Source organism: Pseudorca crassidens, chromosome X (genome assembly GCF_039906515.1).
Source record: "Pseudorca crassidens isolate mPseCra1 chromosome X, mPseCra1.hap1, whole genome shotgun sequence".
Lineage (NCBI taxonomy): Eukaryota > Metazoa > Chordata > Mammalia > Artiodactyla > Delphinidae > Pseudorca > Pseudorca crassidens.
In genome coordinates, this window is record NC_090317.1 from 96536472 (window position 1) to 96563512 (window position 27041).

A 27041-nucleotide genomic window follows, 5' to 3' on the forward strand; every position below is an offset into this window, starting at 1 on the left:
CTGACACCTGGATTTGAGCCTGTGAGACCCTAAGCAGAGAACCTAGCTGAGCCGGCTGGACCCCTGACCTACAAAAACTGAGATCATGAAGGGGGCTGTTTTAAGCTGTTAAATGTCTGCTAACTTGTTATGCAACAATAAAAAACCCAATACAGCCTATAGGCTTCATTCTTACTTCTCTTCACACTATTAGAGAGAATGTCCCCCTTCCCCAACACCACTTCTCTACCTAAAACAAAAAGACTCATTTCATTAGTAGTCTGACTGTAGATTTTCAGGGTACTCCTGGTGACTGGGAGATCTCTTTTCTCTGAGTTTAGCATGGCTGGCTTGACAGAATGAGGCATTGCATAAGAATTTCTCAGAAAAGGGAGCCCTCCTACGTTGTTGGTGGGAATGTAAATTGGTTCAGCAACTATGGAAAACAGTTTGGTGGTTCCTTATAAAACTAAAAATAGAGTTGCCATATGATCCTGCAATCCCACTCCTGGGCATATATCTGGACAAAACTATAATTCTAAAAGATACATGCACCCCTAAATTCATAGCAGCACTATTACAATAACAAAGACATGGAAGCAGCCTAAATGCCCATTGACAGATGAATGGATAAAGAAAATGCGGTATGTGTACACATGCGCACGCGCGCGCACGCACACACACATACGCACGCACGCACTCACACACGCGCTCATGATGGAATAATACTCAGCCATAAAAAAGAATGAAATAATGCCATTTTCAGCAACATGGATGGACCTAAAGATTATCATACTAACTGAAGTGAGTCAGAGAAACACAAATATATGGTATCAGTTATATGTGCAATTTAAAATATGACACAAATGAACTTATTTACAAAACAGAAACAGACTCACAGACATAGAAAACAAACGTATGGTTACCAAAGGAGAAGGGGTGTGGGGGAGGATAAATTAAGAGCTCGGGATTAGCAGATAAAAGCTACTATACATAAAGTAGATAAACAACAAGGTTTACTGTACAGCACAGGGAACTATATTCAATATCCTGTAATAAACCATAATGGAAAAGGATATGAAAAAGAATGTGTATATAATTCTTATAACTGAATGCTGTACACTAACTAACACAACATGGTAACACAATGAAACTAACACAACATTGTAAATCACCTATACTTCAATTTAAAAAAAATTTCTCAAAAACACTATGCCTGAAGAAGTTCAACTTTCCTGTTTCTTAGACTTTAAATTTTTGTTGTTTGGGGAAAATCACCCAGCATAAAATACAAGAAGCAAAATCAAGACATTACAGCTTAGAGAAAGGAAATGAGTTTCGAAAACACAGAATATTGCCTACAGATTAAGAAAAACTAAGATTTCTTGGACATGCTCAGGCTGATAAGAAGAAAAGAACGATAACAAACCAAGGCAAGAGGAAGACCAGATAGGTGACAGGAGGAATAGCTGTTGAAAATGATTTAAACTGGCTTCCCATTCTGGCCTGTAAACCCAGTTCTCGGAGCATTTTTCTGTAGCTGATCCTTGACCATAAAACCTCCTCTGTGAATCCTCAGTCGAGTACTTGTTGAGTGTCTTCAATGTGTCTAATGGCACCTACTGACCATTTGTTGAGGCTTTATCCTTCTAAATGCACTTTTCGTTGTTCCTGGCAATAATGGGACAAGATACAGCATGGATAGCGGAAAGCCCTCAGACCTTATAGCCAGGCAGAATTTACATTAAAATCCTAGCTCTGCATTGTATTAACTGTGGGACCCTGGGTAAGATTTTAAAATTAATGTTCTTGGGCTTCCCTGGTGGCGCAGTGGTTGAGAATCCGGCTGCCATTGCAGGGGACACGGGTTCGAGCCCTGGTCCAGGAAGATCCCACATGCTGCGGAGCAACTAAGCCCATGCGCCACAACTACCGAGCCTGCGCTCTACTGCCCGTGAGCCACAACTACTGAGCCTGCGTGCCTAGAGCCCGTGCTCCGCAACAAGAGAAGCCACTGCAATGAGAAGCCCACACACCACAATGAAGAGTAGCTCCCGCTCGCCACAACTAGAGAAAGCCCGCGCGCAGCAACGAAGACCCAACGCAGCCAATAGATAAATTAAATTAAATTAATGTTCTTGTCTGTAAAATGGGAATAGTAGTGTGTTTCTTCTAGAGCTATTGAGAAAATTGCATGAGACCTTTTGCAAAGCACCTAGTAGAATGCTTGACAACTAATAGGTATTCAATAAATAGTAGCACTGCTGTTATTGTCATCATCAGGGCAAGTCCAGGAAGAAAGAACTCTTTCAGAAGCCCTTAGGGAAACAGAGGGATGACAAATGTGGGAGGAATACAATACATTGAAAATAATGGTCCCCTTAGTGGTAGCCCCAGCGCTGTGGCTGGAGTGGAGGTATGTGCCTTTAGGTTAGCTATGGAGAGGGAAGGAGTCTTTGCTCAGAGGCTACCTTCTTAACGAGGCCTACCTTGACTACTGTATTTAATACTGAAACCTGTCCTACACCTACTTTAGTTTATATATCCAGTTTCTCAACATTATTTTTTTCCTATAGACTTATCCCCTTTTAATATACTTTATAATTTATTATGTTTATTGTTTGTATATTTTTCCATACTCCCAGAACACACTAGTAATATGAGTGTAAATTTTTTGTTTTGTACTTTGCCTGTCCTGTCTGTTCTGTTTCATTTTTATTTTCTCTCTTACGTGATTGTTTTTTTATCACTCCATTCCCTATCCCTATTTAGTTTGGAACTTAGGCAATGTGCTTCAGTTATTTTAGGAGTTATCCTTAAAATAACAACATGTATTATGCACTTACAAGATGTAATATTGATAAGTCTTATTACCCTTATCTCAGCCATGCAAGGATCTTAGGACATTTTTACTTTACCCCTTCTTGATTTATATGTTAATATTTGTCAAATATTTTAATTCTCTGTAAACCCAGAAGATATTATTTGTTGTTGTTTTATACAGTCAGTATTTATTTATATTTACCCACATATTTATGTCTTATTTTGTTCTTCATTCTTTGCTGCATCTCTGACTTTGTATCTGGGGTAATTTTCCTCCTGCCTGAAAGTACCCTATAGAAACTCTTAGTGTGGGTCTGCTATGACATACTCTTTCAGTTTGTGTTTGTCTTTAGTTTGCTTTCATTATTGAAATCCCTGGGTATAGAGCTGTTTGGATGGCACTTCATTTCATATCATTGAATACATCATTTCATTGTCTTCTGGTTTCTGTTGTCAGCTGTCAAACTGTTACTTCTTTGAAGATAATCTTTTTAAAAACTTCTAGTTATTTTAAGATTTTTCTCTTTGTTTTCTGTGATTCGTCTTGGTATATAGATTTATTTTTATCTTGTGATTCACTGGGAATCTTGAATTTGTGGATAGACAAGTCTGATGAAAATTCTGTGAAATCATTCTATGAAAAATTCTCAGCCATTCCCTCAAATATTGCCTCTACCTCTTTCTCTCTTCTCTTCTGCTGGGGCCCCAATTAACGTACATTAAATCTCATCATTTCATCCAAGTCTCTTATCGTATCTTCTATGTTTTCTTTTTCTCTTTGATGTATTCTGGATAATTTCTTCTGACCTATATTCCTTTTAGCTAATTCTTTCTTCAGCTCTCAGCTGCTCTGAAATCTATCCATTGAGTTTAAAATTTGGGCTGTTATATCTTTCTGTTTTCGATATCTCATGCCTTGGTATTTTTCTTTTGTCTCTTATTCTGATTCTTGTTCACACTAAGATGACAGTGTCTTTCTCAAGAGAGGGTTTGCCTCTGTGCCAGGTTTTTAGGGGAGAGCTTATGACCAGGACTGCCTTAGTCCAGCTTTAAGATTTGAGACTACCAGATGAGAGGGAGCCAGGCTTCAAGTCCTTGCAAGGCTAGGTTTGTTTTTGGTTCACCTCCATCCTAGGTTTCTTTTCAGAAGAAACCAGAACAAAGTGGGGATTGGTCTGTCAGGTAGATGGCAAGTCTTCTCTTCACTCATCCATTCCTATGAGGCCCTTTGAGTCCTGGGAGGCAGCTGCTTCCTAAGGGTGGAGAATTGCCCTACAGGCAAAAGTAGTTGTATATGGCTGAGCTTACTGCTGTGGTTTCCCTTGTTCTCCTAGATCTTTAACTGGCAAAATTGAAGTACCTTATAAGATATTTATACTTTCAAGAAGATTGTGTGTGTGTGTGTGTGTGTGTCCAGGTTTTATTTTGTTTCTCTGTAGGAAGGTTAGTCCAGGTTACTTATTTCACTGTTACTGAAAACAGAATTCTCTGGTTCTTTGCTGATTCTTGGTTTTGATAGTGAAATTGTACCCTTGTAGTATGGGAGACATTTTATATTTTTTAGGGGAGAAGTAGTGAAGGAGGTACTTGTCTAATAACAGATCAACCCTGAAGAAGTCCCCTCTGTGCATATGTGCTAGGCACAGCCCTTTATACCTTCTGTTGTCTCTTCAGAACCCTTTGAAGTAGCTGTTATCTCCATTTCACAGTTTAAATAAAGTGGGCCCAGAGAGACTGAATAACTGCCCAAATGTCATCAGAGTGGGTAATGGGCAGATCCAGGATTCAGCCCCAAGTCTTTTGAACGCTCAAGCCCATGCTCTGTTTATGCTGTTTTGGCTTTGATTCAAAGAGGAAAAAGTTAGTCCATCAAGGGTTAAAGTGCCTTATCTTAAAGGGACTTTTTCATACTAAGCAATGTTAGCAGCTGGAGTGTTTGTACTTCCATGTTGCTTGGGCACACCAAAAGAAGTTGTAAGTTCATTATGAAATTTAAAAAAAAATTCATTTACTTATTTATTTATGGCTGTGTTGTGTCTTCGTTGCTGCGTGTGGGCTTTTCTCTAGTTGCGGCAAGTGGGGGCTACTCTTTGCTGCAGTGTGCGGACTTCTCATTGCAGTGGCTTCTCTTGTTGTGGAGCACGGGCTCTAGGCACACAGGCTTCAGTAGTTGTGGCACTCGGGCTCAGTAGTTGTGGTTCACGGGCTCTAGAGCACAGGCTCAGTAGTTGTGGCACACGGGCTTAGTTGCTCCACAGCATGTGGGATCTTCGCGGACCAGGGCTTGAACCCGTGTCCCCTGCATTGGCAAGTGGATTCTTAACCATTGTGCCACCAAGGAAGTCCCCATTATGAAATATTACTGTGCAAGGATTCTTGTATGGTAGAATAAACGTTTTTTCCTTTAAACATTTCAATGGTCACTCAGTGGAGCTGCCTAAAAAATTCATGGTTAAAAACATCTTGTTCTTTTATATGATCTCAACCCATCTGTTTTGTATCTATGCTAGATATTCTTCATGCTTTATTTCTTATTTTTTCATATTGGTTGCTATAAGATAAAGGATTTGATTAAAGTACAGGAAATAGTAATTGCATATGTATTGATTTTTAATGAATTAATAGTCATTGGTTAAAATGTTTCTGATTTTATGATCTCATGTCTATTTACTGATTTAAGCTTGTGCTTAAAATTGTCAGTCTTCAATTCACCATTAATTAAGAACCGTGAAGTTTCTTTGTCTTCTAAGTCTTAATTGAGTTTATTTGCTTGTAATTTCACCAAAAAAGGTAATCATGTGGCTAAAATAAGTAATTTATTTCCATTTAGTTATATCTTGTAGTGGTAAACTATTATAGTGATTGAGGCTTATATTTAATCTTGTCAGATTATACAAACTGAAATTTCTTTTAAGTAAACTGTTTAAAGAAACAAAAGATTGAATTAATTTTGAGCTAATCATTGTCACAGCTAATTTTGTAAACTTTTAGATTGAAAAGCTTTCTGAATTTTAGGAGCTATGTTTGGTTCTCTGCCATTACAGAATACTATTTTTGTAAAATGCCTCAAGTTTACAAGGCCTGTTTTAAAGCATTAAAACAAAGTATTTAAGAACAGATGTTAGTACATGTTAAAAGTAAAAAAGGCTGCTTTTTTGAGTTTTAACTATGATAATATTAGAAGGATTTTGAATTGGCAATCAACATCTCTAGTAAAAAAATCATTTTTGAAGAAGTATTTAAAAATTAACATGTTATATGATTTTACAGCTTTTACCTACCTTTTAGTAATTGACATTGACAAATAAAAATTTTTATTTCTACTAGATAAGTGAAAATCTCTCCCAAGAGATGAAAGAGGTATAAAAGCTATTAAAGAGCTGTAAGTTGAGGGCTTCCCTGGTGGCACAGTGGTTGAGAGTCCGCCTGCCGATGCAGGGGACACGGGTTCGTGCCCTGGTCCGGGAAGATCCCACATGCCGCGGAGCGGCTGGGCCCGTGAGCCATGGCCGCTGAGCCTGTGCATCCGGAGCCTGTGCTCCGCAACGGGAGAGGCCACAGCGGTGAGAGGCCCGCGTACCGCAAAAAAAAAAAAAAGCTGTAAGTTGAGGTTAACTGAAATATAATGCAAGTGTCTTAAAGATGACACCTATGTTTATGCATTCTAAAATGGCTTTATCTGTCTGTCTGTCTATCCAGAAAGCACTTACTGAGTCTTCACTATTCTACATGCTAGAGATACAGTGTCAGATAAGAGAAAATCCTTGCCCTCAAAGAACTAGCATAGTCAACCAGTAGGTCTTTTTTTAAAAGCTTACCTTCAGTTATGTATAACGTTATTTATGTAGATTATTATAACCCCTAACTTTCCTCACTTTCTATAATGTGTAAGACCAAATAATGAGATTGTTATTAAAAACACTATTTCCCAGCCAATGTGCCATGACTGAAATATGCTAAATAGACTTCGGTGTCTTAGCTCTCCTTTTAGACTCAGGAAGGCTGTGAGGCGGAGTGAGTGTGTGCATACATGTGCATGTGTGCATACGTGATGTGCGGAGACAACAGAAAGGCACCCCTATTCTTGTATACTTTGGCTGGTTTGATGTTTCTCAACCTTTTGGGATTTGAAGAATACCAACTATGTTACCAAATGCAAGTTTGTGTGCCCAAATGCATGGTGAGGTGAGACAACACCGAAACATAGGAGTTTGGAGCAGAGAAAGGTTTATTGTAGGACCAATCAAGGAGACGGGTGCCTCCTGCCCCCCAAACCCTGAACTCCCCGAATGGTTTCAGCAAAGCGTTTTTTTTTTTTTTTTTTTTTTGCGGTACGCGGGCCTCTCACTGTTGTGGCCTCTCCCGTTGCGGAGCACAGGCTCCGGACGCGCAGGCTCAGCGGCCATGGCTCACGGGCCCAGCCGCTCCGCGGCATGTGGGATCTTCCCGGACTGGGGCATGAACCCGTGCCCCCTGAGTCGGCAGGCGGACTCTTAATCGCTGTGTCACCAGGGAAGCCCTCAGCAAAGCAGTTTTAAAGGCCAGGTGAGGGAGGGGGGCCGTAGTGTATGTGATCAGCTCATTGGTTGATATTGAGGTAAAAGGGCGGTTAACTTTAATCAACCCCTAGGCGCCAGTAGGTCTGGGGCTATGTGCTCTTGATCATCAAGTAGTTAATTTCTTCCATTTGGTGGAGGTTTTTAGCATCTGAAAAAACTCAGGAAATATGCATGAGATACTATTTTCTGAGTACTTCAGAGAGGAGCTAAAGCAGAGGATATGGGGGAAGAGCATGACCCGGGAATGCCCCATAGGTTCCTGCTAAGTTACAGTTACTTATTTGAGACCCTAAAATTCTGAGCCGGGTGTCATGGAAAACTATATTATGGACCAGATGAGTTTAATGGCTACTATTTTTAACTGGATACATTGGACATAAAAGAACTGTCACTTCTCTCATAGTTTTGAATGGAACGGATTCTTAATGCTAGCCAATGAAAAAGGTTGAAAATGCACAGACTTCCATTTCTAGGACAGGGTGGTATAAGACTCACTTATTTTTTCTTAAGACTCACTTTTAACTATCCCTTCCCCCATTAAGTACAATGAAATGCCCTAGCAGTTATTCAACTGACAGCAGTAAAAGAACTCTGAAACTTGGAAAGAAGAAGGCAGACTAGCTAGGAACCTCAGCACTTGAGAAATGACAATATGGAGAGTTCACGAGGTTTTCTTTTTACCTTCCATTTACCCCTGGGCTGGCTCTTAGAGAGACCTACTACCCAGAACCACCAAAGGGCATAAAAAACAAAAACAAAAGCCTGCTTTCACTGACCAAAGGACTTGGAAAGGGGAAGCCCAACAGAGACCTAGTTGGGTCCACATCTGGGGCCTGGTGGGCAATCTGATCTGCCCATAGCCCCAGCAGGAGCAGCAAAGGCCCTAGCGATCCCAGCCCTTGCTCCATAGACAGGGCCTTGGCAGATAGTCTGATCTGCCAGCAGCAGCAGACATGGCCATTTCAGCCCCCATGCCACGATCCAGTCCTGTCATCTGGCCTGCTGACAACAGCAGCAAGAGCAAAGGCCAGGCTATACCAGCCTCTTCTCCCCAACTGGCACTAGTGGGCAGTCTGCCCAGGCCCGGTTGCTTCAGAACCCCTCTCCCTCAAGGTTGCCGTGGGGTAGCAACTGGCCCTGGAAAGCGCCTTTTTTTTCCTGCAGATGGCATCAGCAGGGATTGACTGGGAGCCCCCAACAGCACCAGAAGAATGAAGCAGATCAAAGTAGCATTGTAAGGGCTCAGAAAACTAAACTGTCATTGGAACTAAAGCCCACAAAATTAGTCTAGGACGTATACACTAAACCTAAACAGGGCAACTGCCTGTAAAAATAGATCTGTGATCAAGCATCTCCTAACAACAATGACCAGAATATCCAGGATACAGTTGAAAACCACTCGTCATACCTAAGTACCAGAAAAAACACAATTTGAATGAGAGAAGACATTCAACTGAGGCCAATAGTGAGTTGAATCAGATATTGGAATTATCTCATGATGGTTTTAATTCAGCTGTCATAAAATTGCTCTAGGAATTGGTTACACATTTTCTTGAAACAAATGGAAAGATAGAAGATCTCAGCAAAGTAGAACCAGGAGCATTTCCTAATGAATTGGATTTGGAATGTGAAAGAAATAAAGGGATCAAGATTGGCACCATAATTTTTGGCTAAGCAACTGGAAGGAAATATGGAGCTGGCCTTCAAATGTGATAGCAAGAGGGGAGATCAGGAGTTTAGTTTCAAACATGTTTCAGGATACGATGGCGCTTTCTCTTTTTATCCCCCATGCCCAGTATATTGTGTGCCTTATTGGTGAAAAGGAAGTCCTTTTATGAGCTCTGAAAGGTTGATCCATCCTTGGGAAACTGATTAACATTGAGCATTACTAACTTGCGTACTCTTTGTAACATGCAGGGACTTCGGTTCCTTACCTAACTTGAAAAATTCCTTAACTCTTTGGATATTTAATTTTACTGTCTTACACAAACAGTTATATCCACTTATTTTATACTCTTATTTCTTTCCCCCAAAGCAGTTGATTTCCAGGTCATCTACTTTACTTCTTTAGACCTAGAAACTGATTACTACAGTTACAATTCAAAACCTATTTTCTGCTGCCCTGCACTGAGCTGAGTAATTGGGTGTAAATGCTTATTCCCTTTGTATGCTTTGCCTTTTTGTTAACTTGTTTTTTGGTTAAAAGACCAGAGGTTGCATTATTGCCTGCTGAATATGCTTATATTAACATTTGTAAAAAGTAAATTACTTTTGGGGGTATTAATGAATAGACATTTAAATTGCATAGTTAAATGTTTTCCATCCTTTACTAAGCAAACAGTTGAATTACCCTCCTCTTTGTAAGAATTTAAACCACTTATATGCCATGTTTGAGGAAAAGAATATTTATTTCCGAAAAAAAAGTTGTTTAAAATCTGAGTGATTCATATTTACGTCATAATTTGTATTGTTTGTTATTATAAATATTAATATTTAGATCGTCATATCTAAAGTGTTGTTCAGGGAACACTAATGATTAATAGGTGCTACATGGATGATGTGGTTAGAGTATGGTAGAGGAGAGAGATGCTTGTTTCCTAACTGCAAGACTTGGCTGCTAATATGTAATGTGAATATGGGGTGGGGGTGGAGGGTAGGTATTGTATATGGTGTTTACCAAACTTACTTGACAGAGAAACTTATATTCTTTAAGGATTTCACAAGACTTCAATTTGGGAAACCCCAATTTAGAGTGTTAGTTACATTTTTGTTTCTATGCTACTATATAAATTTTGCATAATCCTGATGCAACTAAAATGAATAATAGAGAAAGGAGTATTGCCGGCTTTGCAATTTCTTTTACTAACTTTTTTTTTTTTTTTTGTGGTACGCGGGCCTCTCACTGTTGTGGCCTCTCCCGTTGCGGAGCACAGGCTCCAGACGTGCAGGCTCAGCGGCCATGGCTCACGGGCCCAGCCGCTCCGCGGCATGTGGGATCCTCCCGGACCGGGGCACGAACCCGTGTCCCCTGCATCGGCAGGCGGACTCTCAACCACTGCGCCACCAGGGAAGCCCCCTCTCATATACTTTAAATCATCTCTAGTTTACTTAAAATACCTAATACAATGTAAATGCTATGTAAATAGTTGCTGGTGTGCAGCAGATTTAAGTTTTGCTTTTTGGAACTTGCTGGAGGTTTTTTTTTTTCCACCAAATATTTTCGATCTGCAGTTGTTTGGATCTACAGATGCAGAACCTGTGGATAAAAATGACCACCTGTACGAATTATAAGTAATTAAGTTCATGAACGCTAGGAGAAAAGGTCAGGCGCATGTTTCCAAAAAGTTGTTTCTCTATTAAATATTTTCATTGGGCCATTTTTTGATATATAGTCCCACATTTAGAAAATAGCAAAATGTGAATGTATAGCTCTTAATTTAAAAGTGAAAATTACACTTTTCTTGTACCAGCCTTGAGAAGAATGGGAGAACTGTGTTCATGTCTGGGGCAGACCCTTCTAAGCATTTGGTCTTCATGGCTGTACTTCTGCAAGATAATATGTTCTAAGAACTTGCACTTCTTTTTTCTTTCTGGGCTTCTTGTAGTCTTTCTGTGGGGGTGTTTCCAGCAATTCCTTGGGGAGGAATTGGGGGATATGTCCATGTTTTCTGGGGTTCGGTCTTCTGTCCTTTTTGGTCTGTATTCTCATTTACATCCATGGCTCCTGTTCGCTCATGCTTCCTAGGGAGTATAGAGATGAGAACTTAGATTTTAGAGTTTGGTATGTCTAGGCTTCAGTCCTGACTTTACCATTCACTAACTGTTTGGCATAGACAACCTGGCTTAGCCTCAGTTTCCTAATCTATAAAATGGGGGCTAACAGTATATTCGCTATTATGATAAATAATGATAAATAAATTATAATAAGTGAGAGAATCTATATAAAGTTCTCAGCAGCATGCTTGGCACATGGTATGTTGCAAATGGTAGTTGATGTTACCTTCATCATCTACATGTTGACCCCTTCCTTGAACTTTATACTCCTATCTAATTGTGCTCTCTATATCTTTGCCTTGGTCCATGGAAATCACTATTTCTGAAATTGGTATTTTCAAAACACAGTCATGTGTCTCCTTTCTTTCTCAGCTTCTTTCTTCTTCTACCAGTTCTTTCTCTTATAGTAGTCACTTTCATTTGGTGGTATCATTATTTACCCTGTAACTTTTGCCAGAAATCTGTACGTCATTCTTTCAACCAACCCCCAACCATCCCCTAGCTAATCCTTCACTACGTTGTCTGGTCAATTTATTTTAAGTCTCTCTCAGTTGCCTCTACTGAGGCATTGGTTTAGGTCTTTATCTTGTTATGCTTAGGCTAATGTAATAACTTTCTGACTGGCCCACACTCACTCCTCAACCTATCTTCCATTCTTCTGTCACAGTGATCTCTGATGCCCTTCTCCTTTTCCAGCCACTTCTCACCCTCCAGTTTTTCATGCCAGCAATACCAAACAGCTTTTAGTATCCATCGCACGCCATGCTTTGACTTGGCTCCAGGCTGTTGCACATGCTACTACTTATTTCTAGAATTTTCCCTTTATCCTTGTTGGCCTGAAAAAAAGCTCTTTTTCACCTTTCTAAGCCCTCCTAAGTGTCCCTGTCTCAGAGGCCTTCTCTGACCACCTTCCTATCCACAGATAATAAATCTTTGTATTATACTGTTTCAATACTTTGTTCTGTAACATACTGAAATTATGCACATATACCCATAGCAATCTATTAGATTGGGAGTGTCTTGAGGGTAAGAATTGCTTTATTAATCTTTTTTTGTTTGTTCTTTGTATTTTTTGGGTCTTATTTCCATTAGGGAAAATGAGGTAAATTAATGAGATAAAATGTGCAAGTATCAATAGGAGTTTTTTAATGTTACTGCTTCAGTATCTATTTGTGAAAGTTCTTTACATATTGAGCTAAAAAGGCCGAAACATGTACAACCAAGTCAGAGTTCTTACTTTGGGATATGTTTATCTTACAGTCCTTTATGTGTTTTCTTTTTCATTTCCTTCTTCTTATGTCTATGTCCCTTTTCCCCTGTTTCTTATCTGTTACAAAAATATTTTTTTCTCCTCTCTCAGCAACTCTCCTTGATACATGCTCCATCATATACGAACTAACAAAGACCTAGAGTCCATATCCCTCTACCTTGGCTCTAACTAACCCCAGCCCTTCAAACACACCTACACACGCACATATACCAATCAGATTTCCCAGAACTTCTAGATCCGCAGAGACTGCTATGTATGCCCTGAAGTCCTTGCATAAAAGTAGTAAACGGTGAATGTAGCATACGTAGACTCAGACCAGAGGATGATGTGCTATATAAAATCTAAAGCAAGGCCTACTAAATTTGTCACTGAACTGTCAAGGTTTGACAGAAGTACTAATTATGCCAATATAGGTTCCAACTTAGTAAATGCTAGTCTTAACACTATGAATTACTCATCTTTGACAGTTGAGCCAAATTTGTTCTGTTAGCATTTTGGAGATCCATTGCCAACTTTTTCAAATAAGCCTGCCCTTTCTATTTTCAAGGAATGATCTGAACTGTACTGAGCTTAATTCCTTTGTCAGGTCTTTAATTGTTAACATTTAGGCAACAGTTCCTGAGACTTTGATTTTAATAATTTCCCACTCTATGTGTGTTTCTTTAGCAGTAGCTATGATTAGGCAGACTTTTTCCTTTGGTTTAGTCACTATACCTAAAGTAACTCAATTTGGTGTGTTTATGAAAGTGTATATGTTGGTGGTGAGAGTGGGTACCAGAAGTATTAAAGAGAAAAAAAGTTTCAGAACAACATTTCTGTTCCCCTTTCACTACCACAAAGAAACAGGAAGACAAGGAAAGGATTTATAGATGGAATGATAAGCTCTTCTTTAGTGGTAATGACTAAACCAACAGTGTTGAAATAAGAGGAAAAGGACCATAGTTATCTCTATTAGGTGTCATTCTTATATACATTTATGTGTCTATAGAGTGTCATTTTCAGTATTATGTTCTTACTGCTAATATTGTCATCATTACTATTATATTTTTGCTTTGTTTTCTTTTTGCCTACCCACCATCTACTTTCCTCAGTTTTTAACATCAGACTGTACAGACAGTAGTAGCAAGATGCAGATTTAGTAAATGAGTGGAAAAATACCTAGAAGTACCATGATTTCTCAAAATTGTATATGTTTATGTAAAATTCTGTGATATAAGTTTTTCAGTGGTTTGTTCATTCCTAGTTTGTTTTTGATATATCATTCACCAAATATTTCATGAGGGCCTAATATATACCGGACACTCATTGAGTTTATCTTCTAATATAAATATTGGGTTGGCCAAAAAGTTTGTTTGGGTTACGGAAAAACCTGAATGAACTTTTTGGCCAGCCAATGCATGTAACATAATATTGCATATATATTACATAAATGCACATACATATGTGTGTATTATGCACACACACAGTCGATGCTCATTATTTGTGGTAGTTATGTTCTAAAAAGTTGCCATGAACACTGAATGAGTAAATACTGAATCATTTCTCCTAGGTGAGATGCGGGGTTAGGTTCCTGTGAGCCTCTGGTCATGTTTTCTTCAACTAATCAATACATAACCTGTTTAAAGACACCTTATTTCATATGTATACTTGATTCATTAACATTGAACTCATGACCAATAGCCCTATAATTTATGCCTGAATGAAGCTTACCCAAAGTGTATTTTCTCCATAAGACATGCCACAGCCTTCTTGAACTTAGAAACACGAGAGTACTTCGGCAGTACACTTCGGGGCCATTATAAACAGTGAAATCACCAACAAAAAACACAAAATGCACTAATTAAATGGCAAAAAGGACACTTGCTTACAGTGAGAGCTGAAACAAGAAGGCAGAGCATCACCTTGTTCAACCTCAGCTGGTAACGTGTCAGGTGACTCGAAAGTTTCACTGCTATGCATGTGTCCGTGAATGACTGTGAAAGGGCTGTGAATATTGACTTTGGGTTACAAATAAATTTTAGTAAGTGACTTAACAAATACTTAATCTGCAAATAATGAGTATTTACTGTATGTCAACTATGTTGTATGTATGTATGTTTGTGTGTGTGTGTGTGTATGAATTTGTTTTTGGTCTTCATTTCCCCCACCCTTATCTTCCCTTTGGTTAATTGGTTGTTGTTCTTCACGGTGTCCTACATCTATTGTAGTACATTGTGCAATTCATTATAAATGTGATGAAGCTTCTAGGCCTGTGATATGGACAGGAAGTTCACCTCATTTATTGAAGGTTTCCTCATATACGATGTAAGTTTTTTTCTGTAAACCTCTCACAGGGTGAGAACTTTACATTATAGATGTCACTCCAAAATTTACATGTAACAACTTAATGTATATTAAATTTAGTTCAATTAGATGTAGAATTACAATGAACATAATCGATACTGACTTTATGTTTGAGAATGTAAACATAGTTTTTCTTCATTTATATATATCAAGTCACTTAAAATAATTTGTATTGTACAGATATTTTAAAAATTAAGACCTCTCTCTTCTTTTTTTTTTTTTTTTTTTTGGCGGTACGCGGGCCTCTCACTGTTGTGGCCTCTCCCGTTGCGGAGCACAGGCTCCGGACGCACAGGCTCAGCAGCCATGGCTCACGGGCCTAGCCGCTCCGCGGCATGTGGGATCTTCCAGGACCGGGGCACGAACCTGTGTCCCCTGCATCAGCAGGCGGATTCTCAACCACTGCACCACCAGGGAAGCCCAGGACCTCTTTTGATTAGCAAGATCTTAGGGATGTACCCTCAGCTGTTAAAAATGTTATTTTTACCTGGGAAATATATTTGTGGAGGAGTGCATAAAGTTTATGTGTGTGCACGCGAGTGTGTGTATTTTAAAGAATACTAATGAAGTGAATCCATCATCCAAGTTAAGAATAGAATATTACTAGTACTTTTAAAAGCCACTGTGTGCTCCTTCCCAGTCACAATCTCCTTCTCCCCATAACCACTATCCTGGCTTTTATACTAATGATTCCTTTTGGTTTTCTTTATAGCTTTACCATCTATGTATATATCCCTAAACAGTATATTGTTTATTCATTAAAAACTGAGTAGCAAGCACAAACTTAGCTGTGTAAGGAAAGGGCAATAATACCACTATTGTGTGAAGACTCAGATGAAGAGAAGCTGAACAGAACCTTTTGTTCACAGTCTGGCTTCAGATACCTGAGAGCATATAGGAGCCCTTGCTGGCAAGTCCGTTGGCAAAATCCCAAGTAAATCCCAGAACATGGAGCTCTTCACAGGCAGGACATCCGTGCTATAGTGCAGCGCTGGGTACTGAACATCCAGCAGGAGTGCGGTCAGGGGGCATGCACTGCTCTGCATTTCCTGCTTTTCAGCTCGCCGAGGCTGACTCCCGCTCAGTTATTCCTGAGAACACTGCTGTGGACTGAAATGAGAGTCCTCTGCTGATCGAGGCAGCAGAGAGGAGCAGGAATCTCATCAGCCCCTGGTCAGAAAAAGCAAAACAGAGGAACCTGGCCCCAGATTACGTGGTTCTTCTGTTTTCAAGTTAAAGAGCTGATCAGTGGCATTGGGAATCTTTGATGGCTCTCTAGTTAACCTCTGCTCAATGCTTAGCTGGCAGCCTGAGATCGCACTCTCTTGTATTCTTGCGTTGAATCTCCTGTTTGCTGTCCCTTGGCGTCCTTTTTTACTAGTATAGTCTCTTGTTCTAGCAAACACATCCTACAATAATTTCTTCAGGAAGTATGCATTGCAAGTAATGTATTGAGCTTTTTCATGTCTGAAAATGTTTTTTTATTATTGATTTTTCTGACTCAATGTAGACTTTAAAGGTTAGAAATATTTTTCCTTCATGATTCTGAAGGTGTCGCTCTAATGTCTCATTGCTTCTAGTGTTGCCATTGAGAGATCAGAAGCCATTGCAGTGCCTGATCCATTGTGTGTGAACTATATCATCCTCCCCTCCTTGAGCACCCTTACCCCTACTGCTGGAAATCTGAACGTTTTGTAGCCCATAGGGTTCTTAAATTTCACAGTGGCATGTGTGGACATGTGTCTTATCTATTTTGCTGAGTACTTCATGGGTGCTTTTCTTTAAAATTTTTATTTTATATTGGGGTATAGTTGATTAACAATGTTGTGTTAGTTTCAGGTGTACAGCAAAGTGATTCAGTTATAAATATACATGTATCTATTCTTTTTCAAATTCTTTTCCCATGTAGGTTGTTACAGAATATTGAGCAGAGTTCCCTATGCCATAGAGTAGGTCCTTGTTGGTTACCTATTATAAACACAGCACTGTTTACATGTAAATCCCAAACTCCCAGTCTGTCCCTACCCCCACTTCCCCCCGGTAACCATAAGTTCGTTCTCTATGTCTGTGAGTCCATTTCTGTTTTATAAATAAGTTCATTTGTATATATATTTTTAGATTCCGCATATAAGCAATATCATATGATATTTGTCTTTGTCTGACTTACTTCACTTAGTATGATAATCTCCAGGTCCATCCATGTTGCTGCAAATGGCATTATTTCATTCTTTTTTATGGCTGAGTAGTATTCCATCATATAAATATACCACATCTTCTTTATCCATTCATCTGTTGATGGATATTTAGGTTGCTTCCATGTCTTGGCTATTGTAAACAGTGCTGCAGTGAACACTGGGGTGCATGTATCCTTTCGAACCATGGTTTTCTCTGAGTATATGCCTGGGAGTGGGATTGCTGGATCATATGGTAGCTCTAATTTTAGTTTCTTAAGGAACCTCCATACTGTTCTCCATAGTGGCTGTACCAGTTTAGATTCCCACCAACAGTGCAAGAGGGTTCCCTTTTCTCCACACCCTCTCCAGAATTTATTGTTTGTAGATTTTTTAATGATGGCCATTTGGCCTGGTGTGAGGTGATACCTCATTGTAGTTTTGATTTGCATTTCTCTAATAATTAGCAATGTTCAGCATCTTTTCATGTGCCTCTTGGCCATCTGTATGTCTTCTTTGGAGAAATGCCTATTTAGGTCTTTTGCCCATGTTTTGATTGGGTTGTTTGTTTTTTTAATATTGAGCCGCAATAGCTGTTCGTAAATTTTGGAGACTAATCCTTTGTTGGTTGCATTGTTTGCAAATATTTTCTCCCATTCTGTGGGCTGTCTTTTCGTTTTGTTTATGGTTTCCTTTGCTGTGCAAAAGCTTTTGAGTTTAATTAGGTCCCATTTGTTTATTTTTGTTTTTATTTCCATTACTCTAGGACACTTCAGAAAAGATGTTGCTGTGATTTATGCCAGAGTGTTCTGCCTCTGTTTTCCTCGAAGAGTTTTATAGCATCTGGTCTTACATTTAGGCCTTTAATCCATTTTGAGTTTACTTTTGTGTATGGTGTTAAAGAATGATCTAATTTCATTTTTTTACATGTGGCTGTCCAGTTTTCCCAGCATCATTTATTGAAGAAACAGTCTTTCCTCCATTGTATAGTCTTGCTTCCTTTGTTGTAGATTAATTGACCATATGTACGTGGATTTATTTCTGGGCTTTCTATCCTGTTCCATTAATCTATATTTCTGTTTTTGTGCCAGTGCCATACTGTTTTGATGACTGTAGCTTTGTAGTATAGTCTGAAGTCAGGGAGCCTGATTCCTCCAGCTCTGCTTTTTGTCTGGTTTTCTTATCAATGCATTGATAGGAATTACATTGAATCTGTACATTGCCTTGGATAGTATAGTCATTTTGACAATATTGATTCTTCCAATCCACGAATGTGGTATATCTCTCCATCTGTTTGTGTCGTCTTTGATTTCTTTCATCACTGTCTTATAGTTCTCAGAGTACAGTTCTTTTTGTCTCCTTAGGTAGGTTTATTCCTAAGTATTTTATTCTTTTTGATGCGATGGTAAATGGGATTGTTTTCTTAATTTCTCTGTCTGATCTTTCATTGTTAGTGTATAGGAATGCAAGGGATTTCTGTGTATTAATTTTGTATCCTGCAAGTTTACCAGATTCGCTGATATGCTGTAGTAGTTTCCTGGTAGCGTCTTTAGGATTTTCTATGTATAGTGTCATGTCATCTGCAAACAGTGACAATTTTACTTCTTCTTTTCCAATTTGGATTCCTTTTATTTCATTGTCTTCTCTAGATTTCCGTAGCTAGGACTTCCAAAACTGTGTTGAATAGAAGTGGCAAGAGTGGACATCCTTGTCTTGTTCCTGGTCTTAGAGGAAATGCTTTCAGCTTTTTATCGTTGAGTATGATGTTAGCTGTAGGTTAGTCATACACAGTCTTTATTATGTTGAGGTATGTTCCCTCTATGCCCACTTTCTGGAGAGTTTTTATTGTAAATGGGTGCTGAATTTTGTCAAATGCTTTTTCTGCATCTGTTGAGATGATAATGTGGTTTTTATTCTTCAATTTGTTGATGTGGTGTATCCCATTGTTTGATTTGTGGATATTGAAAAATTCTTGTATCCCTCGGATAAATCCCACTTTATCATGGTGTATGATCCTTTTAACGTATTGTTGGATTTGGACTGCTAATATTTTGTTGAGGAATTTTGCATCTATGTTCATCAGTGATATTGGCCTGTAATTTTCTTTTTGTGTGTTATTTTTGTCTGGTTTTGGTATCAGGGTGATGGTGACCTCATAGAATGAGTTTGGGAGTATTCCTTCCTTTTTCAATTTTTTGGAATAGTTTCAGAGGGATAGGTGTTAACTCTATCCCTCTATCAAATGTTTGATAGAATTCACCTGTGAATTCATCTGGTCCCGGACTTTTGTTTGTTAGGAGTTTTTAAATCATGGTTTCAACTTCATTACTGGTGATTGGTCTGTTCATATTTTCTGTTTCTTCCTGGTTCAGTCTTGTGAGACTGTACCTTTCTAAGAATTTGTCCATTTCTTACAGGTTGTCCATTTTATTGGCATACAGTTGCTTGTAGTAGTCTCATGATCTTTTGTATTTCTGTGGTGTCAGTTGTAACTTCTCCTTTTTCATTTCTAATCTTATTGATTTGAGTCCTCTCCTTTTTTTTTTTTTGATGAGTCTGGCTAAAGGTTTATCAATTTTGTTTATCTTTTCAAAGAACCAACTTTTAGTTTCATTGACCTTTGCTGTTGTTTTCTTTGTCTCTATTTCATTTATTTCTGCTCTGATCTTTATGATTTCTTTCCTTCTACTAACTTTAGGTTTTACTTGTTCTTCTTTCTCTAGTTGCTTTAGGTGTAAGGTTAGGTTGTTTATTTGAGATTTTTCTTGTTTCCTGAGGTAAGATTGTATTGCTATAAAGTTCCCTCTTAGGACTGCTTTTGCTGCATCCCATAGGTTTTGGATCGTTGTGCTTTCATTTTCATTTGTCTCTAGGTATTTTTTGATTTCCTCTTTGATTTGTTCAGTGATCCATGGTTGTTTAGTAGCATATTGTTTAGCCTCCACTTGTTTGTGTTTTTTATAGTTTTGTTCTTATTGTTTATTTCTAATCTCATAGTGTTGTGATTGGAAAGGATGCTTCATATGGTTTCAGTTTTCTTAAATTTACTGGGGCTCGCCTTGTGGCCCAGCATGTGGTCAGTCCTGGGGAGTGTTCCCTGTGCACTTGAGAAGAATGTGTATTCTGCTGCTTTTGGATGGAATGCTCTATAAATATCAATTAAGTTCATCTGGTCTACTGTTTCATTTAAGGTCTGTGTTTCCTTGTTGATCTTCTGTCTGGATGATCTGTCCATTGATGAAAGTGGGGTGTTAAAGTCCCCCACTATTATTGTGTTACTGTCAATTTCTCCCTTTATGGCTGTTAGTATTTGCTTTGTATATTGGGGTGCTCCTCTGTTGGCTGCATATATATTTACAATTTTTATATCTTCTTCTTGGATTGATTCCTTGATCATTATGTAGTGTCCTTGTTTGTCTCTTGTAATAGTCTTTATTTTAAAGTCGATTTTGTCTGATATGAGTAGTGTTATTCCAGGTTTCTTGTGATTTCTATTTGTATGGAATACCTTTTTCCATCCCCTTACTTTCAGTCTGTATGTGTCCCTAGATCTGAAGTAGGTCTCTTGTAGACAGCATATATATGGGTTTTGTTTTTGTATCCATTCAGCCAGTCTGTGTCGTTTGGTTGGAGCATTTAATCCATTTACCTTTAAGGTACTTATTGATATGTATGTTCCTATTGCCATTTTCTTAATTGTTTTGGATTTGTTTTTGTAGGTCTTTTTTCTTCCCTTCCTCATTTGTTCTCTTGTCTTGTGATTTGATGACTAACATTAGTTTTGTGTTTGGATTCGTTTTTCTTTTTTCTGTGTGTCTATTGTAGATTTTTGGTTTGCAGTTACCATGAGTTTTGATATAGCAGTCTGTATATACACAAGATTGTTTTAAGTTGCTAGTCTTTTAATTTCAAATGCATTTCCAATATCCTGCATTTGTGTTCTCCTCTTCTTACAGTTGCTGGGTTTTATATCATATTTGTATGTAGATGATTTCCTACCTTTACTTTATGTTTGCCTTTACTGGGGAACTTTTCCATTTGTAATTTTCTTGTTTCTAGTAGTGGCCTTTTCTTTTCTGCTTGGAGAAGTTCCTTTAGCAATTTTTCCAAAGCTGGTTTGGTTGTGCTGAATTCTCTAAAGTTTTTGATGTATACATATAGCTGATTCACGTTGTTATACAGCAGAAACTAATACAACATTGTAAAGCAATTATACTCCAATAAAGATGTGAAAAAAAAATCTGAGAGATTTGCTGGGTGAAGTATTCTTGGTTGTAAGTTCTTCCCTTTTATCATTTTAAATATATGGTGTTGCTCCCTTCTGGCTTGCAGAGTTTATGCTGAGAAATCAGGTGATGACCTTACGGGAGTTCTCTTGTATGTTATTTTTTGCTTTTCCCCTTGGTGGCTCCTTTTAATTTGGACAATGTAGGATTTAAGGTCTGGGAAATGTTCTTGGATTGAGTTCCTCCCCTCCATTTTCTTTGTTCTTTTGGTTCTACTTTCTGGGAAATTTCCTCAACTTTATCTGCCAGGCCTTCTATTGAGTTTTAAATTTCTTCATATATTTAGTTTTCAAGAGCCCTCATTTTGTCTTCTGAAAGTTCTGGTTTTGTTTCATAGTTATAGTATCTTTCCAAGGACATTAATGGTAGTTGGAAGTTTTTTTCTTGTTTAGTATGTTTCCTCTAAGTTGCTCTTTCTGTTTCGATCTCTGTCTTCCAAATTAGACTCTTCTCCAGATGTTTTGGGAGGTTGGTTATCTACTTATGATTAGGAATAGAGCAGTGGTTCTTGAGGGACATTTGACAACGTTTAGAGACATTTTTGCTTGGCAAAACTGGCTGAGGGGGTGCTACTGTCATCTCCAGGTAGAGGCTGGAGACGCTGTTAGGCGCCCTACAATGCACAGGACTTCCTTGCACAGCAAAGAACTATTCAGCCCAAAATGCCAACAATGCCGAGCTTGGAAAGCTGATTGAAAACTCTGAACTTGTGGAAGAACTTGTTGACTTTGAATTTCAAGGAAGGTGATCTGGTTGAGTGGTTTGAACAATAAAACGTCATTATTTTTAGTCTTTCCTTCTGGGCTGGTCACATATTCAATAGAAAATCTTACCTTTCCTGCCTGAAGGGTAAAGATCTAGCTTCTAACATTCCCCTCTGTTAATGGGAAATGGGGATGGGCTGTCTACATTCAGTTTGTGTGTGATCACATAAACCCCTTGCTTTTCATGTAGTATCCACTTCTTCAACTGCCTTCTGTCCCCAGTTCTAAGACCCTGTGTTTTACCCTCTCCAGATAATGGACCTCTGTGAGGATGAGGCAGAGTAGTTACCTGGTGGCATGGAGTAGAGGAGGAGGATCTAAGACTCTTAACTGCTTCTCTAATAGATTTCACTCAAACCTTGTTAGTTTAGCCCCACCCTCTCTTTCTCAGAGTTATCTGGTGCTGCCAGTTCAGTTGCTTCCTGAGAATTTTGTAGTGTAAATGAGTTTGGTTCTGAACTTTTCTTATTTTCTCCTTGCAATTTGGCGTTTCTATGAATGCTAAGCCAGTTACCATTACTCCATCTGCTTTCTTGCTTTCAAAATTTGATTATTAATTACTATTGTATTCTCTCATTCTCCCAGTCCTTTAAGACATTTTCTTTAGCCCCTTTTCTCTCATTTTAATGGGTTCAGGGAGAAAAGTTAATTTAGATGCATTTGCTAAATCTATCCTATTATCCTGGAGACCAACATATTATACTGTATTCTAGCATAATTTTGTTCAATTCTAGTCACTTTTGACATGCAGTTGTCCCTCGGTATTTGCAGGGGATTGGTTATAGGATCCCCGCCAATACCAAAATCCATGGATGCTCAAGTTCCTTATATAAAATAGCATATTATTTGCATATAACCCACACATATGCCCCATATACTTCAAATCATCTCTAGATTACTTACAATACCTAATACATTGTAAATGCTTTGCAAATAGTTACCAGTGCAAATTCAAGTTTTGCTTTTTGGAACTTTCTAGAATTTTTTTATATATTTTCAATCCATGGTTGGCTGAATCAACAGATGTGGAACCTGCAGATACAGAGGGCCAACTGTATTTACTTTTGGTATCATAATGGTTCAATTCCTAGACATGACCTTTCTTCACATTAATGAAAGCTAGAGGAGATTATCGTGTGTCTGCATAGAGACACAGCTACATTCTTTTCAAAACCTTAGGGAAGTAATAGCAAATATTCAATTGTAACATATTCTAGTTTAATTGACCTTTTACTTTAAAACTTAGTATTCTGAAAGCAGCCAACTGCCTTGAGTAGAACCTTGTGCCACAATCCCAATCAATATTCAGTATTCTTAAAGAATTGGATAAAGAATATAGATTTTATCAAATCTGAAATGCCATCAATTATCTTATCATTCCAGTTTGATTAATACCCTGGCCAGAATTAGTGGAAATATGAGAAAGATAGTAGTTTATAATGATGGCTTACAACTACCTCTGTCAGTATTCCCCCCACCCCCCATAATTATTCAAGAATCGACTGTACTATAGACTAAAAATTTAAGGATGAAATTTTAAGATTCAAAAAGAGTTTAGGCCAGACTGAAACCTAGGCCTCCTGAATTTTTGCTGTTCCTTAAACTGTCATTCAAGTATAACTAATAAGTGTAATACAGAAGTTTTAACATACATTTTATTACACTCTCCTCCCCATTTTAAGATGGGAAAACAAGCCAGATTTTCTTATATCCTGTGTCTTTTTAGCGTTTTGATGAAATAAATATAATCAAGTCCTGCTAAAATTATAGACACTATATACTCATTCAAATTTTTTTCAGTTTCCACTGAGTTTCCAGTTGATGGATTAAATCCCAAAAAAAGTTAAAAGATTTTTCAGTGTCTTTTTAGTGTACTAAATGGTTCACCTTTTCTAACCCCCTGGATGTCACTGAGAGACAGATCTTTGAAACTCTTTACTCGTGACCTATCTTCATGTCATCAACAGTTCAGAGATAAACTCATTTTCTTTGCCTCACATTATAAAAGTAGCCTAAAGAACCAAGGATTTGGTTCCTTTTTTTCATTCACAGACTTAAACACGTTTTTGGTGTTTTTTTTTTTGTATCAGTATTCCCTTTTTTCTTGATTCTTCCTAGCTTTCTTCATTCTACTATTACTAAAAGGGTTGGGGGAGAAGCTATGTTTTCTTCCTCACCTTTGTTCAAACAGGAAGAACTAAAGAATTGACTCTTGACCAAAAATGATCCCACATACAGATCTTGGAAAGTATCCAAAAGGTGTAGTGAATTGAAGCATACTACACAAATGTATATATAAATAGAGTCCCAAGGGTTTAATGTGTGTACAAAAACCAATTACGCTAAACATTTCCTGAAATTACTTGCTATTGTCAGGATAAGTAATCACAAGTAAGACATCCAGATTGAGAATGAAAACATTTGTGGGAGTCCTGACTCACATTGTTATATGTCTTCTCACAGAGAAAAGTCTTTGAACAGTTTTGAGTGATTATCAAAAAGGTCCTTTTCCTATAGAGTTCTGAAAGGTACACTATTACCATTTCTTTTCCTTCCAGTTTAGCTTTGTTAGGTTGCTTGAAGAGAGAGACTTGAAACTGTAGTGTAACTGATGTCCTGATGATTGATAGTGGGATGAAATCAACTGATTCATATGATCTCAGAGAAATGTTTAAGTCTAGGTTAGATTATATTCGTTTGCCTGTCCTCTGAAAGAATAAAGACAAACTTACACTTTAAGGCAAAAGTATGATAAGTGTCCTACTGTAAATGAAGAACTTTTCTCTGTCTTCTGATTGACCACATGCATCCAGGTGTACTGTTTCTACCTGTAAAAACCAATGAGAGTGTTTTGATTCCTGAGGAGGGGGGAAATCCATACGTGTATACACGTACATGTGTGTGTATTTAATAACTTAAACCATACTAGCCTTCAAATAAAATACTACAGTATATTGCGATTGCATTCTACATTAATCAATAGTTGATTCAAGCATGTTGGATTATCTTTAGTTCAGATACTTATTTGATAACTATTAATCACAAGGAACAGAGTGTGTGTGTTTTTAATGCCTGGGACCAGGCATTGTTATTTTATCAGTCATTACAGTTGATTCAACTGTATGGTCAATATTGAGAGCCACCAATTTCAATTGAGGAGAGGACTGGGTAAGAAAGTGACTGGACCACTGGTTTTGCTAGTAGAAATTACTTCCTTTCCTATGGCAGTTGAGAGTAATGCTAATTTGAAGTTTGGGGAGGATGAAGGATTTCCCTGTGACTTCACGTGAGACTGTAGAGGTTGTTGGAAACTAAATCATGTAGGGCTTTCTCTTTGTGAAGTGTCTATTTAAGTCTTCTGCGCAGATTTCCTTGTAGTATATTTTCTTATTTAAGAATTAGTTATGTATTTTGGTTCTTGACTAAATACGTGTTGCAAATACCTTCTCTCTGGGATTTTAAGCAGAAACATAATATCAGATTTTCATCTTTAAAACATCACTTCAAGAATGAATGGGAGAAACAAGTTTTCAGTGGTCCTAGTAGAAACTGGTAGTGGTTTAGACTACGGAATGAGTCATGCAGAGAAGTGGACAGGATTAAGAGATATTTGAAATAAACTCAGTAGGACTTGTTAGTGAAGATTAGATAAGTGATGGCTAAGATGAGAGAATGATTTAAGTTTCTGGTTCAAAAGGTAAAAGTTGTATACACTACCACTGTGAACTATTATTTTGTTTAAGATGCTGATACTATGTAGAGAAAATTACAGAGATTATTTGCCTTGAATATAAGAACACTATCTCAGATTTTTAAAAGTGATTTTGAAAGTAAATTTGTTTCTTATTTTTCTGGGTTATCAACTTCAAATAAATAATTACCTCATGAATTATAGAAAAATGTGTTCAAAACTATATTAAATTCTATTTTGAAAGCTATGGCTATAGTAGACAATGAAATATGAATAAACTGTTGAAGAGAAATAGAAACTTAAAATCAACAAATTAAACTTGGATTTTTTTTTTTTAGGGGTCCCTTCAGTGTTGTACGACGATGCATCAACAGAGAAACTGGGCAACAATTTGCTGTAAAAATTGTTGATGTAGCCAAGTTCACATCAAGTCCAGGGTTAAGTACAGAAGGTAAGAGATGGATTTCAAGTAAGTTATTTGATGTCTGGCTTTATTTCATTTCCAATCCATCTATCAACTTAACCTTCATCTGGGGGTGGGGAAGCAGAGGGTGTAATGCAGTGGGAAGTGGGTGGAGACAGTTTAAATTCCATTCTAGTTTGTCAGATTTCTAGAACATAGTATTTGAAAGATAGCTAGATTTGATTTAACAGTGTTATGAAGTCATCTAGGATTGCTGTTGGCCTATGTTTTTTGAATAGAAAGGAAGTAAAATCTGAAAATATATTTTTTAGGATCTAACTTGTAGTCCTATAGTATAGAACATGGGATGGGAAGGGTGAGAAGGGAAATAATGGCACAAATATAATCATTGCAGATTCAAAAGAAACTAAGATGAGTTCCCTTCAAGTCCATAACTTACTACCCTTAGGATTGTGATCTAATAGAACTAAAAGACTAATATATCACATATTGCTTAAGTCACTTATGGTGTATATGTGTAAATGAAAGATCAGTACTGCTAGGACTTGCAGGACTCAAAATTTTGTTCCAAGACATTGATATGGCTAATCATATTTATGTATAAATATTTATAAACAGTACAGAAGCATTTTAAAAGTTTTTTTGTTTGTTTTTTGCTGTTTTAAGCCATAGTTCCATGTAGCCATGATTCACATATGGTCGCACTTCAGATGGCACAATTATTATTTTAACGTTTCTAATTAGCCTGTCTTCTGTCTTCAGACTTTTTCACAGTCCAGTAAAAGACATATCCTTCTTAAGTCCTTTCCTTCTTAATCCCAAGAGCAATGCAGTTAATAGTTTAAATTGGAAAAGCTAAGGCAGAGTAGCCTATTTATATTTTATCCAGTTATCTTACTTTAAGAAGTAGAAGCCCAGATACTGTGAGTTCCAAGTTAATCTATTCCTGCAGATCCT

The 27041-nt window shown here is 37.8% G+C and overlaps 1 protein-coding gene across 12 annotated transcripts in view; it reads left to right on the forward strand.

Moving 5' to 3' along the window:
- The window catches only part of CASK (calcium/calmodulin dependent serine protein kinase), a 387942-nt gene that overhangs the window by 48639 nt on the left and 312262 nt on the right, over positions 1–27041 (forward strand). For 9 of the 12 annotated variants that reach the window (XM_067723825.1, XM_067723828.1, XM_067723827.1 and 6 more), the window contains exon 2: positions 25999–26111. In XM_067723825.1, the coding sequence (XP_067579926.1) occupies positions 25999–26111 (113 nt within the window). Of the gene's footprint in view, positions 1–25998; positions 26130–27041 lie in introns of all 12 variants that reach the window. The other 3 variants (XM_067723826.1, XM_067723824.1, XM_067723830.1) reach the window with 1 other exon arrangement.